We start from the raw sequence: 17155 nt of genomic DNA on the forward strand, positions 1-17155 counted from the left end.
AAACTGAAACTAATTGTTATTTTTCCACCCCATTAAAAAACAGTTATGGTTATATAGTTATAAATGGTTATAAAACTATCTAACTTGTCAGCTTGCAGAACAGAACACAGTAACTAACAAAAAGAAAGCCTTTTAGCCAGAACAGATTGTCACATCCATACAAGAAAGTCCTGATTTGGACTTACATCAGCATTATCATTAGTACCTTTTCTGAAGAGGAAATTCTTGTCTTTTTATCAAGTGTCAAGTGCGAGAGCGTGTAAAAAAAACCAAAAAAACCCAACAAACATCAAAATACACCCATACCCAAAACTCCATTCAGATTCTATATGTATGTGTATCTCCAGTGTGTTTTTTCATAGGGAACTCCTCATTCTTGTATCTCAGCCCTACCCTGCAGTGACACCCAATGGGAAAAGCACACCGAAATGTGGCACTACCAAAATACTTCTTGCTGTCCACTCTGCCTTCCAGTTATGCCTATGCTTTACAGGGCACAGGGCTTTTCTGCTGGCAGTAATTGCTGCTATTGCTAATGAATTCACTGGTGGATTTAGTTAATTGCTTTTCAGAGACAGATAGGTGAATAATAAATCGTGCTTATTTCAGCTGTGCTTGATCTAATAATTCGCCTGTTATTCTCAGGTTCAGATCCTCAGATACCTCTCAAGATACAGTTGTTTAAAGCCTGTTTAAAAAGGCTTTTCTTGAACACAAGAAGGATTTTTACCTGATTCAGAAGCAAGTAAAGCCAGGCTGAGGTGGGTCACCTAGGACTGTTGGTACTGACAGTTTTAACCCAAAAGGTTGTATTTTGAATTGTGGGGTACAATCCGGTTCTTTGGAACTAAGTGTTTGCTGCTTAATGATAAAAGGACACCAGTAAAAGCCATTTTTTGTCCTACTGTGTCGTTACAATGGAATGTTTAGTATCTCTGGTACCAAATTCCAGCAATATACAAATAATAACAAAACATTATACTGTTCATCTGCGTGAAAAATACAATTCTGCCTTTCAAGCCTTTTCTTAGAACCTTTTTGGAAAAGTTTATTTTCTGTCCAGTCTCACCTGAATGTGTGCCAGAGCCTACATGGCACATTGTGGTGTGATACACAGAGAGAATGGGGGAAAGAAAAACTGCCAGATGGATTTGTTGTATATCTATGCCTTAAATATTTTACTACATTAAGTAGTACATATTTTACTACATGCTATAATTTTACTATGATACGTAATACAATGTTGCCATTATAGATTCCTTCTGTTTTTCTCACAATAGCTTCAGGCTAAGACTATTAGCCTGAAACCAGCACTAGTGTGTTGACTATTACTGTACCTGAAAGAAAAAAAAAACAAACAAGAATTGAGCTTGAGTAATAAGAAAAAAAAGTCAAGAAATACAAAGAGGAGGGGGGAAAAGACTGAAAAAGTGGAAGAAAAACTGGTGGTTTGTGCAAGATGCCGCTCCACCGTAAAAACATCATCCTATTTCTTATGAAAGGTGCAGTAGGTGCTGCCCACAGTTTTATTTGCTGCTTTGATAAACTTACTCTGTAGAATTACTTTGAAACAACAAAGCAGTATTTTGTAGTCAACACCATCACCAAAATGTGCTTTTACTCATTACAGAATTTGTTTTAAAGTGCTGGGACCCTTGCTGATCTAAATAAGATAATTAATTCCCAACTACTTACTAACATGAGGAACCCTGTTCACATTAAACTTGATGTTTCTGATTTTCAGGGATCTTCTGTAACATCTCAGTGCTCTATAAAAGCAGCTGCTGAGTATATGGCTCTGCACAGGTATTGCTGAAGCATACCTTGCCAGCAAACAGGAATTGGGTTTGCAGAAATATAGATATATATACATATTTGTGGTAGAAACTGGGTAACTGTATTTTCAATACTTAGTAATTCTGCACTTTAAACCTGTCCCACTTATGTGGGAGAAAAGTGCTACTACATTTAGGGTAGTGTAAATAATATTTTTTTCTTCCAAGTTCTGTGTGTGCAACCCATCCTCACAGCCAAAACTAAGTGGGCTTTTGGCTATTTTTAGAAGTTCACCTGGGCAGGCTTGGGCTGGTGTATTTTTGGGCTGGAAGTTCTAATTGCCTGGGCCATTCAGAGAGTTTTCAGGATAGTTTTTTACTTTAGCTCTCTACCTTTCTGAAGAGAAGGAGAAATTTAATGACTCTTTACTCACGCTGGAAATGGGAATAAGAATGCTCTTTTGTTTGCTTGGCATGGAAATCCCCAGGAATCCCTGTGCGTAGTTTACATAAGCACTAACCTGGCAGTCAGAGACATAGATCTCACTGAGTTAGCTCAGTTGGTCAGAGCATGGTGCTAATAATGCCAAAGTTGTTGGTTCAATCCCTGTACAGGCCATTTACTTAAGAGCTGGACTTGATGATTCTTGTGGGTCCCTTCCAACTCAGAATATTCTGTGATCCTGTGGTCTCTAAAATACCCTGCTCGTAGAGGTCAGAGAATTGCAACCACAGCCTCTCCTAAACAGACCATCTGAGGGGTTGCTGAACCTCAAATATAACCTTCTTGGAAAGAAGCAGATTAATGTCCTCTTAACCGAGGAGTGGAAAATAGATATATTAAAAGCCAGATTTAATGTAAACACAGTGCAATTTTTGCTATGACAAAAGAAAACTTCTTGGTCAGCCTCAACAGAGGGTATAATCCCAAGTTTTGTTCTATTTCTGCAAAATCTTTCCAGAACCTGATCAGCATATCAAACTGGGTACATCTCTGCAATTAGTAAATGCAATAAATGAGGAGCTTTAAAATCCATCCCAAGTTGTGCTTAGTATTAAGCACTCCAAATTTAAAAGGAAGACATTTAGGAAATGCTGGTGGGTTTAATTTTCCTGCTTACTTTAAATTAACAAAGAAAAATGTGTTACACTTTCAAGTCCTCTTGGTGAACATGAAAGCAACATATTTGTAAGAAAAAGAGAGATGCTTAGTTTTGTAATGATATAAGCTGAAGGGAAATCCCAAGTTATCTCATGATGCATGCTGGTATTGCAAGAACTGACCACATTGTCTCAGTTTTTGTTTGAAAGGAACTAACTGTGCATGGCACTGAGTGAAGGTACAAATAAGGAGCAAGTTCGGAAGAAATTTGGCAAATGGACAAACATTCACACTGTTCTGCTTCCTTTCCCACCCTCAGGGGCAAAATGCTGCTGCTGTCAGCAACACTCAGTTAACAAATGGCATTTTACAGAAAAGTAATGAACAAGATGAGCAGCTCCCTCTGCTCTGCTCTGGACATTTATCTGCCCCAGGGACTTTTAATACAGTGGAACTGGCTGTGTGAAGTGGTGGGATATGATAAATTTATTACTTTGCTTCTAGGGAGAATTAAATTAAGTCTGGTTAAAGTCACTTAAATCCTGAACATGAGGGCTCAGATTCTTGATGGAGAGACCAAAGGATGTGAAGATCCTTTGCATCAGAGGCGTTGCCCATGGGCATGCCTTTACACTACTGAAGTTAATGTAGCTCTCCCAATGCTGAATCAGCTTGCATTACACCAAGGGCCAAACTAGCTTGGATTAGGAATAATTACCATAGATCCACTGTCAGGCAGCCATTTGCCAGCCCAGGGTAACTTGTGCCTGATCCCAGAGACTATGCCTGTGCTTTCACACCTGTGCTTCCTTTAGCAGGTACCCCGGAGTTTAGTCCAGACTACTCCCCCACTTCTGTTTTCCTACTGGAAGGGCCGAGGATGTGACGGAGGCCAAGTGTGGTATGGAGGTATCACCGCATACAAACCTACACCTTTTTCAGGAATAGTTTCAGGATGACAACTAAGTATTAAAGATATGCAGACACCTTAGTGGTGGAGTGTGGAGCAGCCTTCCCTTTGGAAGGAGATGCCACGCTGTTGAAACTGGAGCATGGTGCCAAGTAACGGTGGAGCTCAACCCAAAACCTAACCCAAATAATTGTTTTCTCCAGAAGTGGAACTGAGCCTGAACTGCAATTTGAAGATTTCCTTGAAGTGTGACTCGAACAAGCATCAGTCACAGCTGAACAACATCATTAAAGCAAAACCTCGTGGTGCTTGGACTTCCTGCAAAGAGGGGAACTTAAATCAGAATAATTTGCATACCAGCTTACCAGGAAGAAGACATAAGACGTACAAGTTCATGTATTTACTAACCACTTCTCACTGCCTTCCTCTTCAAAATCTTTCCTGTCTCTCTTCTGGATGGTTGTCACCAGCAGGAACTTTATGTGACTATCTGCAGTCCTGTCCTGGGTCTCTCCACTTTCTGCAGCAGGAATAGCCTGGCCTTTCCTCTTGAAAGCAGTGTACTTTTGTTTTGCTCCATTTTGCTGTTGCTTGCAAAGCACCAGTTTTTGTGAGGCATGGTGCAGTTCCTGCTACCCTGGCTCCTGCTTGCTTGCAGCCTTGGTGTGCAGCAATGGGAAGCTCTGCCTGTAGGTCAGCCTGAAGTGGGTAGGACAAGACCCTCTTTTCTGTTGCAGCTTCCACAGGGCACACTGGTGGCTGCCCAGAGAGACTCAGTTCTTGCTCCAGCATTTTTTTTTTTCCTCCAGTGAAAGTGTTTTGCAGCAGGACACAGCCTTGGAGCAGCCTCTGATTTGCCCTGGGCTAGATGATGCACATGAGCAGAAAAATGATGGTATAAGAAGTTGTCCTTTTGCTATTGAAAGAGCTTACCAGGAAAAAAAGGAAAAAAAAAAAAAGAAAACTGCCATCTGTGTTTGAGCCACGTAAGCTGTGCAAACCACAGAGTAAACAGTCTGCAACAGGTCTAATCAGGCTGGGGTCCCAGGAGCACACACCCAGCTCAGCCTACAAAAAGCCCAAAGGTTAATTATAGGTTTAAAGAGCAAACATGCAGAGCTGTGGCTGCTGGGCACCATGTCCAGGCTGCCCCCTCCACTGCAGCGACTGTCCCGGTGAGTCATAGACTCACAGAATGTTAAGGATTGGAAGGGACCTTAAAGATTGTCTAGTCCCACTTCCCCCTCCCACGGGCAGGGACACTTCCTACTAGACCAGGTTTCATGGCCTTTTTCAGCCTGGCCTTGAACACTGCCAGGGTTGGGGCATCCACAAGCTCCCTGGGCAACCTCTTCTAGTATCTCACCACCCTAACAGCAACAAAAATTCTTCCAGCCTAAATTTCCCCTCTTTCAATTTGTACACATTACTCCTTGTTCTGTCACTACAGCTCCTGACAAAGAGTCCCCCTCCTGCTTCCCTGTAGGCCCCCTTCAGATACTGGAAGGTTGCTGTGAAGTCTCCACACAACCCTCCCTTCTCCCGGCTGAACAGCTCCAACTCTCTCAGCCTGTCTTCATGAGGGAGTCCCCCGCCTCCTCCACTATTTATGTCTGTCTTTCCCACGATCAACCTCCATGGAAAGGAAACAGAATTCCAGTCACTTTTTTTTTGCCACTCAACTGACCCCATTACAATGATCTTTTCGATTGCAATTTCGGTTAGGTCTGACTGCTAAAAGAAAACAACATTAAAAAGCCCCCTGGGGATGCACAGCTCTGCACTCTTCAGCAGATGCTACGACATGTTAGAAATGGGTACGGGGAGAAATCAGTAGCTCACTCACCGCCTGTGCCAGCCACAGCCACAGGGCCTTTTACTCAACAGGCAACAAGCATCCAGAGGGAAGCCAGAGTATGAACATGGGCCGTTTCTCCACAGAGAAGGTTTGGCTCTGTCTGGCTTCTGCTGTGGCAAGAGGTTTGGCTCTGGAAGGCGGCCTTTTGGTGCGTTACATGACCTGCTTTTGAAGGGTTCTGGAGAGAAGGTCTGTGCTATTTGAAGGTCCCCAGTAGCACCAGGCTTCATCCCCAAGCACTATCACAGACAGGCTGGTGCAGAACATGGTGAATACTTGGGTGCTTGTGTTTGGCATCAAGCCTGCAAGGCTCAGCTACCTTTTGTGATGGTGGACTGACCGGAAAAGCAATCTGAAGCATAAAAAACCAGTATTTGCTTATTTACCAGGGCTTAGGTTTCCCAAGCCAACAGCAGTGAGCACTGTGCCTAAACTCAGAATCACAGAATATTCTGAGTTGGAAGGGACACACATGGATCATCGAGTCCAGCTCTTAAGTAAAAGGCCCATACAGCAGTCAAATCCCAAACCCTGCCATTATTAGCACCATGCTCTAACCAACTGAGCTAACCTCAGGGTCACAGCTGAGAAAGAGAAGTTGCAAGCAGAGGTTAATCAGTTGCTACAGAGGATGCAAATATTTAAGATTGCAAACTACCTTAAAGGCAGGTGCTTTTCCTTATTAGTTGCTAGATATTTAAGAGAAACATTTTATTTTTTCTCCTGAATCTTTTTGAAGACATGGTGCTTTCAGATTACTCCCTTCTTACATGTGCACACTGGGGAGTCTACAGCTTGTTAAAAATGAGATTGCAGTGACTGTAGTACATCAAAGGACTTAATCAGCACAGTGCCATAGAGAAGTTGAAGACCTAAAGAAGGATAAATGTAAATCTGTAAAATGGAAATAGCTAAATAATTCAAATCAGTAATATCAATTTCTGTGTGGTTTGTTCATCTTCCGGCCAGAGTTGTTTCATAGAGTTGAAGTTTTTATTAAGGTAGAAGAGGAAGAGGAAGAAAGAAAAAAGTCACAGTCCTGCTTCAGAGCTGTTCTAAATCAGTTGTTTTCCCTCATCTATCCTCTCCAGGCTACGGGGCCTCCTTCAAGACTGAGTAACGATCTGTCTGAAGATGGCAGGTGCAAGCACAGTGAGTATACAGCTATGTTACTGTTCATCACTGTTTTCCTCTCCCCCCTCTTTTCCTCCATCAGTTTTATGCCTCTTTCAAGCCAATGGTCCCATTCCACTGTAGCAGTAAAATGAAGCCTTCTTCCCCACCTCTTTCCAAGTTGGGCATTTTGCATTTTGTTATGTATTTGTTATGTATTTTATTATGTATTGTATGTATTTATTATGTATCCAACCATGTTTTGAATGATCTGACAGAGGAAATGCTTTCACCACCTGCCATTTTAATAACTGAAGTTGGCTGGAGGTGGTGAACTACTCTTTTGTAAAGAGAGTGTTATTCAGTGGGTCTTTTTTACAAGTCTCTGCTGTGCTGAACACTTCAAGCAGTCTGAAACGCACTGTTTCCCTGGCAGCCTTTGCACTTTCCCATTTAAATTGAATATGCAGGGCATCTTCAAATGCATCTGGTAGAGAGGGGCAAATGCATGCTTTGCTGAGCCTCTCAACACAAATTTACCATGTCCTATTGCAGGTCACCCACCCTGGCAAGACCAGCCTGGATTACTACAGGAACGACAGTGCGCTGCTGTTCCTGTGTGGAAACCCAGTGAACAACACAGACTTTATGTGCGACAAGAGGCAGGTCAGGCAGTTCTCTCAAGCCTTCCTGCCAGTGTTTTTCTGGCTTATCTTCACTGTGGGCACAGTAGGAAATGCCTTGGTTGTGCTTGTCTATTGCAAATACCACTTCAGGAGAAGTATGATGGATCGATACCTGCTGCACCTGGCCATTGCAGACCTGCTGCTCCTTTTCACCCTCCCTTTCTGGGCAAAGTCTGCTTCTGATGGCTGGATCTTCAAGGGCTTCATGTGCAAAGCCGTCAACAGTATGTATAAGATCAACTTCTATGGCTGCAGCTTGCTTCTGACCTGCATCAGCTTTGACAGGTACATCACTATTGTCCAGGCAATGAAAATTAAAACTTCTAAGCGAAGGTGGCTTCTGCGCAGCAACCTCATGTGCTTGGCCGTCTGGCTGACAGCAATGGGCCTGTGCATTCCAGAAATCATATACAGCCAAACCATGCAGGTGGGTGACATAACAGTTTGCAAACTTACGTACCCCTCAAACATCAGCAGGATCTTCAGGGTTACTGTCCTGGTCTTGAAAGTCACAATCGGGTTCTTCTTCCCGCTCCTTGTCATGGTTATTTGTTATGCCCTCATCATCAAGACCCTCCTACAAGCCAAAAGATCCCAAAAACAGAAGTCGTTGAAGATCATCACCATGATCATCACGGCTTTCCTCCTCTCTCAGTTCCCGTACAATATTGTTTTGCTGGTCAAAGCCATCAGCACCTACACTGGGGCAGTGTACAGTTGTCGGGCTGCCAACCGGCTGGACATCGGGCTGCAGGTCACCCAGAGCATCGCCTTCCTCCACAGCTGTCTCAACCCCTTCCTCTACGCCTTTGCTGGTGAGCGCTTCAGGATGGCACTGGGCAGGATGGTTCAAAGCAGCGGTTGCTGCCGAAGCAGGGATCAAAAGCAGTTCTCCCCTGCCTGCGACAGCCAGGAGCACAGCTCAAACTGGTCCTTTGGCATGCTAGGCAGGCAGCGGGTGAGGAACTCCCTGATCCTTAGCACTCACTTGACCTCCTCTGTTATGTCCCCTCCTTGCAAAGTCCTCTTGTAAGTTAGTCCTTACTCTCTCCTCCACAGAGGAACAAGAAACTCTTTGGAAAACCACCTGTGTACCTCAAAGACTGTCCCAGAGGAGCAGAAAGGGTTGATGGCCTCATCAACCGAGGGTTGCTTGCTGAAAGGATAGGAAACCTTTGACAGAGGGCAGCAATTGGGAACCATACTTGCTATGAGCAGAACTGACAGAGAACAAAACCTATCTTTGTGACAGCTGTAAATAGCTGGCCCGTCTGCAGCTCAGACCACAGTCTGAAATAACAAGTCTTACAGGGAAGTGATAAACCTAGTTACGGCAGCAACAGAGGCAGACAAAGCAGGATGAACCACTCATCCTGCCCATGGGAAGCAGCTGGAGGGGGTTCAGCCTTCATTTGCTGTGATGACAGTGTCTCCTATGGAGGTGGCCAGACTCCGGTGCCCTGCCAGACTCCTACACCAGATCCCCTCCCCTGTAAAGGAGAACGGCCTTTAGCTCCAACATTGGTTTATTGCAGTGGGAAAATGTTGCTCTCTGTGCCTGGGCAAATGTAACTCTGTTTGGCTGCTCAGGTGGTTCTTCTTGCAAAGAAAAGCCAATTGTCTGTGTTCATAAAGTGGTCATTGCAGAATTTGACCTGCTTTCTCTGATAGTTTAGCTGTGTGACATCAGGTGAAATTGGGTACAATTTATGCTATGGCTCCTACTTTGGTACTGGAAACAAATCACACCTCACAGTAAAAATTCAAGGGTATCAGAGACACTGCATTGTCTGTCCCAGGGATATTTTCTGAATGGTGCAAAGCTGTAGTAAACCAGAACACAAAAACCAAACCCGTGGTTCAGCTGACTGCCAGTTATGCACTGGTATCTTTGCTAACAGTGACAAAATATATTTAGCCTGGTGCCGGTAAGACGGAGCACTATTAAGTGTCAGATTTAATGACATTTGGAATGATACTTCAGGTTGGCGGAGACAGCAGTTCCCAAAAGTGGTGTGCTGTAATGCACCCCACAACTTCTATAGGACTTTCAGGGCGCTGCTGTTGGTGCTGTAACAGTGCCTGAGGCCACAGGACATCGTGTGTCCACTGCCCCTCGCTCATCCCCTCACAGGGACGTGGCATTGCCTGTCCTGCCTGACTGCAGCCTCCACTTCCCAGTCTTCAATTGCAAGTCATGGTGCTCAGGAGGTTTTGTTTTAAATAATCTCATTAAACCTAGTTTGCCTTCTGGTTAATTATTTCTTTCAGGTAAAAAGTGGTTTCATTGTGCATTTATCATTAAAGAGCGTTGATAAACACAAGCTTTCTGCGTCGTTTGGCACTGCTTTTCTAGCTAATAGGGTACATCTAAGCAGATGGGGTTCTAGTTCTATATACATTTATTGGACTTTTAAATATTTTTTTACCTTTTCCTTAGGAAAAAAAATGGTCTATGATGCACATTTTTTTTTTACTATATGGGCAATAAGGGTTTTGGGAGGTTTTGCAATATGTATTCAGCAGAAAGAAGCTGAAATTCTGCTAAACAAAGGCACTGTCACATATCCCAAGAGAGTGAACTGGTTGTTTCTTGCCCACACGTCCTTCCCAAGTTTGGATCCCTACACATGACCTATTTCCAATGACAGGATTTACCTGTCTCAAAAAAGGCCACAGGAAAACTTTGCTAACAGGGTTTACTTCACATATCTAACCCTTGGGGTGCAGCTGAGAACTCCACAGGCACCAGAGGGTTAAGGCTTCTGAGGCGAGGGGTAGGGTGGAGTTTGGGGAGGGAAGGCAGGTTTCTGAGGGCAGGGGAGGAGGGAGCACACTAGGGGCAGATGCTTTCCCATAGCAGTGCTTCCTATGGCTGAGAGCGAGGGTGCTCCTAGTCAGAGGCTGCTCCTGGCCCCAAAAGAGCCCTCAAGCTATGTAAACAAACAAGTGTGCAAACCTTAGGGGCTGCCAACCTCTGGTCCTGTCTGGGGGCCTCAAGCTCCTGTTCCCTGCATTGCATCTAACCAGCCCTGGGAACTTGAATTTTGTGGCCTTCTCAGAGAAGATAAAAGGTTCTTCTCTCCCCAGAACGCCATGGGAAATATTCATACTTGATCAGCAGGTGAAACTCCTGCGGGTGGTGAAGCGACAGTGAAATTGGAGCAGTTTGGGGTGACGGGGTCATCCCTGGGTCATGCACATCCTGCTCTGAGTCAGGCTGCTCCCTGCCACTTTGTCAGGGGGAGCTGGGGGCCCAGCCCCTCTGGGGTGGGTTTTCCTTCATCGGGCTTGTTCCACCACGGCTGCCTGCAGTCCAGCAGCTGCTGGTGGCTTCCGAGGCTGTTGGTGCCTCATGTATTTGCAGGGAAGCTGCCTACCTACAGGCCCTCTGGCTGTAGCCTCATTGCTGGTGGGGTTCCTTGTTGCTGGCCACCACAGAGCAGGGACTCAGTCATGGAAATGTTTGCTGTCATTACCCCCTCTTCCATCTGCTGGAAGCCTCCATCTGTCAGCAGCATAGCTTTTTGTAGTTAAGCCCTCCTGGAGCTCCTCTGTCCCTCTGCCCTGATGTTTTAGTTAAATTTATCCTACCAAAATCGCTCTCATGCCTCACTAGGTTGTCCCCAGCCTTCAGCTGATGCACTTTTCCAGAAGGGGAGTTTTCCCTGAAGGCAAAGGGTATTGCCTCTCCTGCCCCCATCCCCTCACATCTCCTGTGGGACACTGGTCATGCCTTACTCACAGCTCGAGCAGGATGGTCACTAAGCAATTGTTGGGAGACGCCTGAGATCTACCATGGCTTGGATCCCCTCCCTTCTCTTTAAAGACATTTTTTCATAGATGTCCTCAGTTTTGTTTTGTAGTCTCCTCTGCTGCTGCTTTTCTTTAAAGGAGAAGCTTGACTTTGTCTGCCCTAAGTGTTGTCACCCTGAGACCACGGTGCAGGCAGTCACGTAGCACAGCACCCCACTGCTTGTGGTACAGGGAGGAAGCTGGGAGAGCCAATAAGAAACTTTCATTCTCCACAGGCAAACCTGCCTACCTGATGACTGCTCCTGCCTGAAACAGACATGCTTTATAAAAGCACCTCTTCCAGAGAGCAGGGAAGTGATGAAAGGGTGTGAGAGTACAGTAATTAATGCTTCAATCGTCACTCAAGTGATGGAAAATAAAGTCAGCCATCGATCTGAGTTCAGTACGTGCAGACCCAAGTATGCTCTGAATCATTTATCCTTTATTTAACTGAACAGATACTGTGGTTCCCAGTGCCTTCAAGTGCTGCCTGATTTTTCCAAGTCTCCTGGGCCATATGTTTTTAAACCTTATCTTGTACCTTATAATTATCCTTCTAAGCATCCCTGTGACACTTCAAGGACTAATGTAGAGGTTACTGCAGTCTTGTGGCAGCTTCATATGTTCCTCACAGCAAAACAGAAATATAAGGCAGAAGTAGGGTCAGGAGAGCCTTGCCCCTAGCACCAAGGAAGGGAGGCAGTAATCAGTGTGGGTAAAAATGGATTATTGGAAATGTGCACAGAGGTTTTCAGCGGCTACAGCCTCCCCTGCAGAGCTGATGTACAGCGAGGTGTAGGCACTTACACATGTATTGTGTACTTGAAAACTCAGTCTTGGCAGATCCCTTGTACTCCAGATTAGGCTTTGCCGGAGACCCTGGCCTAGAGAGAAGCTTCTGAGTGTGGAGGTGGGACTTTATCACTCCAGCAGGGATAAAGTGACAATGTGCACTACCAGGCAACAGCATGAATTTCCCTCTCTGATGTTTCTGCAGAGTAAGATAACTCTAGACTAAAGCAAAATCAAGAATATTCCTAAGATGCATGCAGTATCTAAATTCTTCATAGTCATGGAAAATAAAAGGCTGCTTTGTGTCATCCTGTGGAGATGTTACTGGAGATGCTCTGAGACTTCTGTTTGTAACTGTAGCTTTGAAATGAGGGATGGCACAACATGAGGATAACCTTGAATTTCATATTTTAACTTAATAAACAAGTAATAAAAACAAAGCTTGAGGAAGATGGGAAGAAGAAGGAAGATTCCACAAACACAGATCAGTCTGAAACACGGACTCATGTCACATATATTCCCGCTGCAGTGTGGGGACAGGAAGCATCGGAGCCTCTACCCCAGGAGAAAACAGAAATAGCTGACAAAAGCAGCAACGACTGGTAGTGATGGGGCCTGCTGTCCTCCTGGCCCATCCGGATGGCCCCAGCAGCTCAGAGGAGCCTATGTGTTTACCACGTGTCCTGGGGCTGGGATTACAGACGCAAACACTGAGGTGACACCCAGTGAGTGGCTGTGACTCACACAGCACTTCTTGACATCTCGCTGCCATGCCACATAACCCAGGCATACAGACCCAGCTAGGACATGGGGAAAACCAGATGGGAGCCCCAAGCCGAAGGACTGTGCTGCTCACTGTCAGGGACTGTACTATCTCTGAGGACTGGCTCACTTAGCCCTTAAGGATCTCCGCTGTTCCTCTGTTGTGCTGTACAGATGTGGCCTTTCGCCACTATTTGTCAAATGGTTGACAATCTATTTTCTATTTTCCTTATTTTGTAAAAGCTTTTCCGGTTCAGAAGTAGACCATGCAACCATCAGATTTATCTTCCACACAAAGCTATCTCTACAAGGCAGGAAAGGGACACACATTCACAACAATAAAGAATTTTATTTTTTAATTCCTGAGGTTGAAAAAGGAAAAAAAAGCATCAAGAAACATTCCAGTACACAACCGTCTTCATCTCTGTAACTGTACAGACACTGGTATACATAATTTTTCCCATATCTGGAGCAGGAAGTTTGATGTGAACAGGGTTTGCAATTCTTTGGCAGTTAAGACCAAAAGATGCTTCTGAACAAGTTACAACCTCAGTGATTTAGCATGATTAAAACTATAGTGCAATTTCAATTTTGAGGAAGGAGCAAAGTCAGGCTTTTGTAGCTTTGTTATTTTGTAACGTGGTACATTCTCATGCAATACGTCTCTGTCATTTGTCATTAAGAAACATTGAGTAAGATTGAGTAAAGGAACACTGTCATTTTCTTAAAGAAACTACATTCTTTCCTTCACATAAACCTTTGCATAACAAAAAAATCTCACCCTCCGTACCTCCTTACCATTTCCAGCACCCAGAAAAATCACCCAGTTGCTTATGCTGACGGCAATATATAACCTCTCTGTCCTAGGAGTGAGACACCCCCTTCAATTAACTTCATGATCAATTTTAAATATTTCTTGTCTCTTAGTTGCATTCCTGCAATTAACAAATTAAAAAGCCCAATCCAACAAATCACCTGAGCACCTGTAAATAAACACACTTTTCGGCATCACTGGCACAGCTCACATGAACAAGTGCTTTATCAATGGAGGCATAAGGTGCTTGAATGAAATAATCTCTTGCACAAACCTGCACTTGTGTGAAGTCCTTTATTGGGTTTCCATGGCTCCAGAAATAAGCTATCAGTGGCATTCAAACAAAAGGTCAGTACTAATGCCAGGTTGTTTACTACCTTCTCTGCACAGCCCCTTCTAGCTGGTACAATGGGATTCTTGTTGCTGACCAGCTGCTTTGAACAGCTGCACTCCTGTACCTTAACATCCTGAGTATTTCATCATTTGAAACTTCTTCTCCTTAAATGCTCTCCTTGGTTAGGAGCAAACCTTTTGATATTTAAACTATGGGTTCTGGATTCCACTCTTAAGTCCTCTTCCAGAGAGAAAAAAAAAAAGGCATAAAACTACTCTCAAGGGGCAGGAAAACTTGAAGAGAAGGTACCATAAAGACTCAAATGCTAAATGAAAACAATCCTGTGGTTTTATTCCCCTCCTTCCAAACATATGCTTTAGCCAGTCTCAGGACTGTCAACATGAAAGACCTTCAGGGAAACATCTAGCTCACTAGATGGAGACAATTACTTTAAGAGTTACATAAACAGTAGCTTAAAAATATTTGCCACAGTATGAAAAAAGTGTTAAGAACTGGATGTGAAGAGGAAATGAAGAGGCAGGGCTGTCAAATAATTTTGAATAGACAGACTTCAAATACTTTTGAACAGAGATGTCATATTTTGGCCCAAGATACTTGACAGTGTCCCTTTACCTTACATTTGGCATTTTAAGAAAGATACCCCAGTAAGATTAGTATTCTACCTAAGAACAGCAAAATGCTTTTAAAAACCACACCTAAAAGCTTAAAGGAAAACTGCAGCAGACTTCAGTAACAGCTCAGTGAAATTGCATAGCATATGGTACACAGTACTCCATTCTTAAGCAATAAATAAACTCTTCTTGCCTAATTAAATATAAAATGTAGCTTCAACACTGAAATATACCATAATTCCTGAACCGATCCATGTGCTATTTATGGCCTGTTTATTGCCCACGTCTATCTCTTGTCCATTTCATTTTCATGCACACAGCCGGGTAAGGGTTTAATTGCACTGTAGCCCTCAGGAGGAGGAGTAAATCAGCTTGTACTTTGCACTGCCCCCTCTGCCTGGCAGAGGCTGGGGGGCACACCACTGGTATGGGCAAGAAGGCAGCTGCAAGGAGGGGAACACCATTCATTAACCAGACACCTAAACTCTAGGTGCTCCATGAAAAGTAGTTATTCTTCCAGAGTCTTTTTCAAGATCACTGCATTTATATATTGTTAACAACTGGAACAAATGATAAGCAACCTTTAGCTTTATCTACAGTTATTTCTTTCCTATGATCATAAATTTCCCTCTTACCTCAGCTGCTACTATGTAAATGTCCAACACTTGTTTTGTAGTCTCCATCTTTTAAACAACCAACCAGTCTTTTGATGTCGGAAAACCCTTGTGGGTAATCGATTGGACCAGCAACACATTAACACCAGCTGGACTCTCCTGACTTTCTTCCCTAGTCAAGCTGATCCTTCTAATTCCCTGCCCTTGCTTTTACATTTACAAGTTTGCCCCTTTCCCCTCCCCTAAACCATTTGCTTCAGCTTGTGCTTGCCCCTTTTTCTTCTTTACCCTTATGTTTTACTTTCTGTCTCTCACCATGACCCATGTGTATCAGCTACAGCTGCCACCAGGTCTCTACAGGGTTCCTGACAGGCTGTGCTGGCCTTCTACCAACTGTTGCACTAAAACCTTCCAGGTCTGAGGTTTCCTTGGGAGAACAATGACATGGGAAATCAGATACATCTAAAATGATGAAGGGGGTTGGTTGGGAGAAAGAGCTTTTCTCCTTTATCCTGCCAAATGTTTTGCCATTCCATCAGAAGACAGGATTTTAAAACCAAAAAAATCTGCTTTCAGATATTTTGACAATAGGATAAAATTCTATGTAGAAAGCAGATGGTTTGCGTAGAAATTCTGTATAAATGAGAACCCTGTCTTCCCTTAAGAGGCAGTGTTTACAGCCAGCTCTTTCCCCAGATCCAAGATGGAAAGTTAGCAGTTGGATACGGCATCTGCAAGAGTTAGGAAAGGGAGAGAGTATGCTAACACTGGGTGGAGAGCTCATCAGGCCTGGACACGCATTCAGTTTGGATGGACGTTTTGAGACCAGTTCAAACATTATTGCTGCCTTCCATGTGGTCGAGAGAGAGAGAGAGAGACAGACACTGCTGATGTCCTCAGAAACTGTGCTTTCCTATGACTGCTGATGACTAAGGTGCTAAGGCAGGAAAAAGGAATTTTCCTCTTCCCAATATCACAAAGTGAGCAGTACTTTACAGAGGATACTCCTTGTTTTGCCACTGGTACTCACTGTAAGAATGGACCAATGTACAGAGTAGGGTGAGCGAAAGTGAAAGGAGTTGCTGCTTCATGCTGTGCTGTTTTGCAACTGGTAGTGACAAAGCATTTGTAAAAGCCAGTTAAGGCTCACCAAATCTTAGCCCAGAACGTAAAAAACTCCTATGTTTGCTGTCTATAAACTTGGAATAGATAAAAAATTCTAGATGCATTGCAATATATGCCTGTAAAGATTGAAGTATTGCATAATTGCTGTTCTGACTGTAAGAGCAGCAGAACAGAAATAGTTATGTTCACTCCTCAGTGAAGAGGTCAAAAAGAAGACTTTTTTCTTTAAATTTCCTTTTGAAGGATATTTTTGGAAGAAAAATAATTCAATAACTCAGCAGAGAATTTCAGTTTGCATTTAGACACCCACACACTTATTTTTCTCCCCACTGAAAAAAAAATGGTTATTATTGACCTGTTATATCAAACATTGGCTTTTCAGAATCTGTACACAGTACAGAACAGTTAGTGTTCCTGAAAAGGCTTCCATTTTTTAGTGTATACATCTTAAGTGCATTATAACTATTGCATAGTTTCAGAGTCTTCAAACACAGTGGTAATCAGTCTGCTTACATGTACATAAATAATATAATTTCTTAAAAATTTAATTAAAAATAACACAGTGTAGTCAAGGCTATGGAAAATCACTTCCATCATAGATGATGGGTCGCTCAACAGCCAAGTGATAAAATACTCTTTTTGAGATAAACCTGTCAAGGAAGAAGAAAGAGCAAAAAGATCACGTTAGCTGAAATGAACAAGGCAAGAAGCCTTAAAAGTGTATTCAGTCTTTCAGTTTATACTCAGGTAAAAAACTGACCGTAAAAAAAAAAAGTCTGCCTGTGCCTTGGCCAATTTCTCATACTTACTTCTGAATGGAGGAACAATGATATATCTGATCAG

At 43.5% G+C, this 17155-nt stretch overlaps 2 protein-coding genes across 7 annotated transcripts in view; one reads left to right on the plus strand and one right to left on the minus strand.

The window, feature by feature from the left end:
* Positions 1–6779: 6779 nt before the first annotated feature.
* On the plus strand, positions 6780–8477 carry CCR9 (C-C motif chemokine receptor 9). Its single transcript, XM_050310175.1, has 2 exons — positions 6780–6797; positions 7314–8477. The coding sequence occupies exons 1-2, from the start codon at positions 6780–6782 to the stop codon at positions 8475–8477; spliced, it is 1182 nt and encodes a 393-aa protein (XP_050166132.1).
* A 4645-nt stretch (positions 8478–13122) lies between these two features.
* The window catches only part of FYCO1 (FYVE and coiled-coil domain autophagy adaptor 1), a 46862-nt gene continuing 42829 nt past the window's right edge, over positions 13123–17155 (minus strand). For all 6 annotated transcript variants that reach the window (XM_050312424.1, XM_050312381.1, XM_050312390.1 and 3 more), the window contains one exon: positions 13123–16962. In XM_050312424.1, the coding sequence (XP_050168381.1) occupies positions 16887–16962 (76 nt within the window). In that variant the 3' untranslated portion in view covers positions 13123–16886. The remainder of the gene's footprint in view (positions 16963–17155) is intronic.

Source organism: Myiozetetes cayanensis, unplaced genomic scaffold (assembly GCF_022539395.1).
Source record: "Myiozetetes cayanensis isolate MyiCay16 unplaced genomic scaffold, myiCay2020 scf1, whole genome shotgun sequence".
Lineage (NCBI taxonomy): Eukaryota > Metazoa > Chordata > Aves > Passeriformes > Tyrannidae > Myiozetetes > Myiozetetes cayanensis.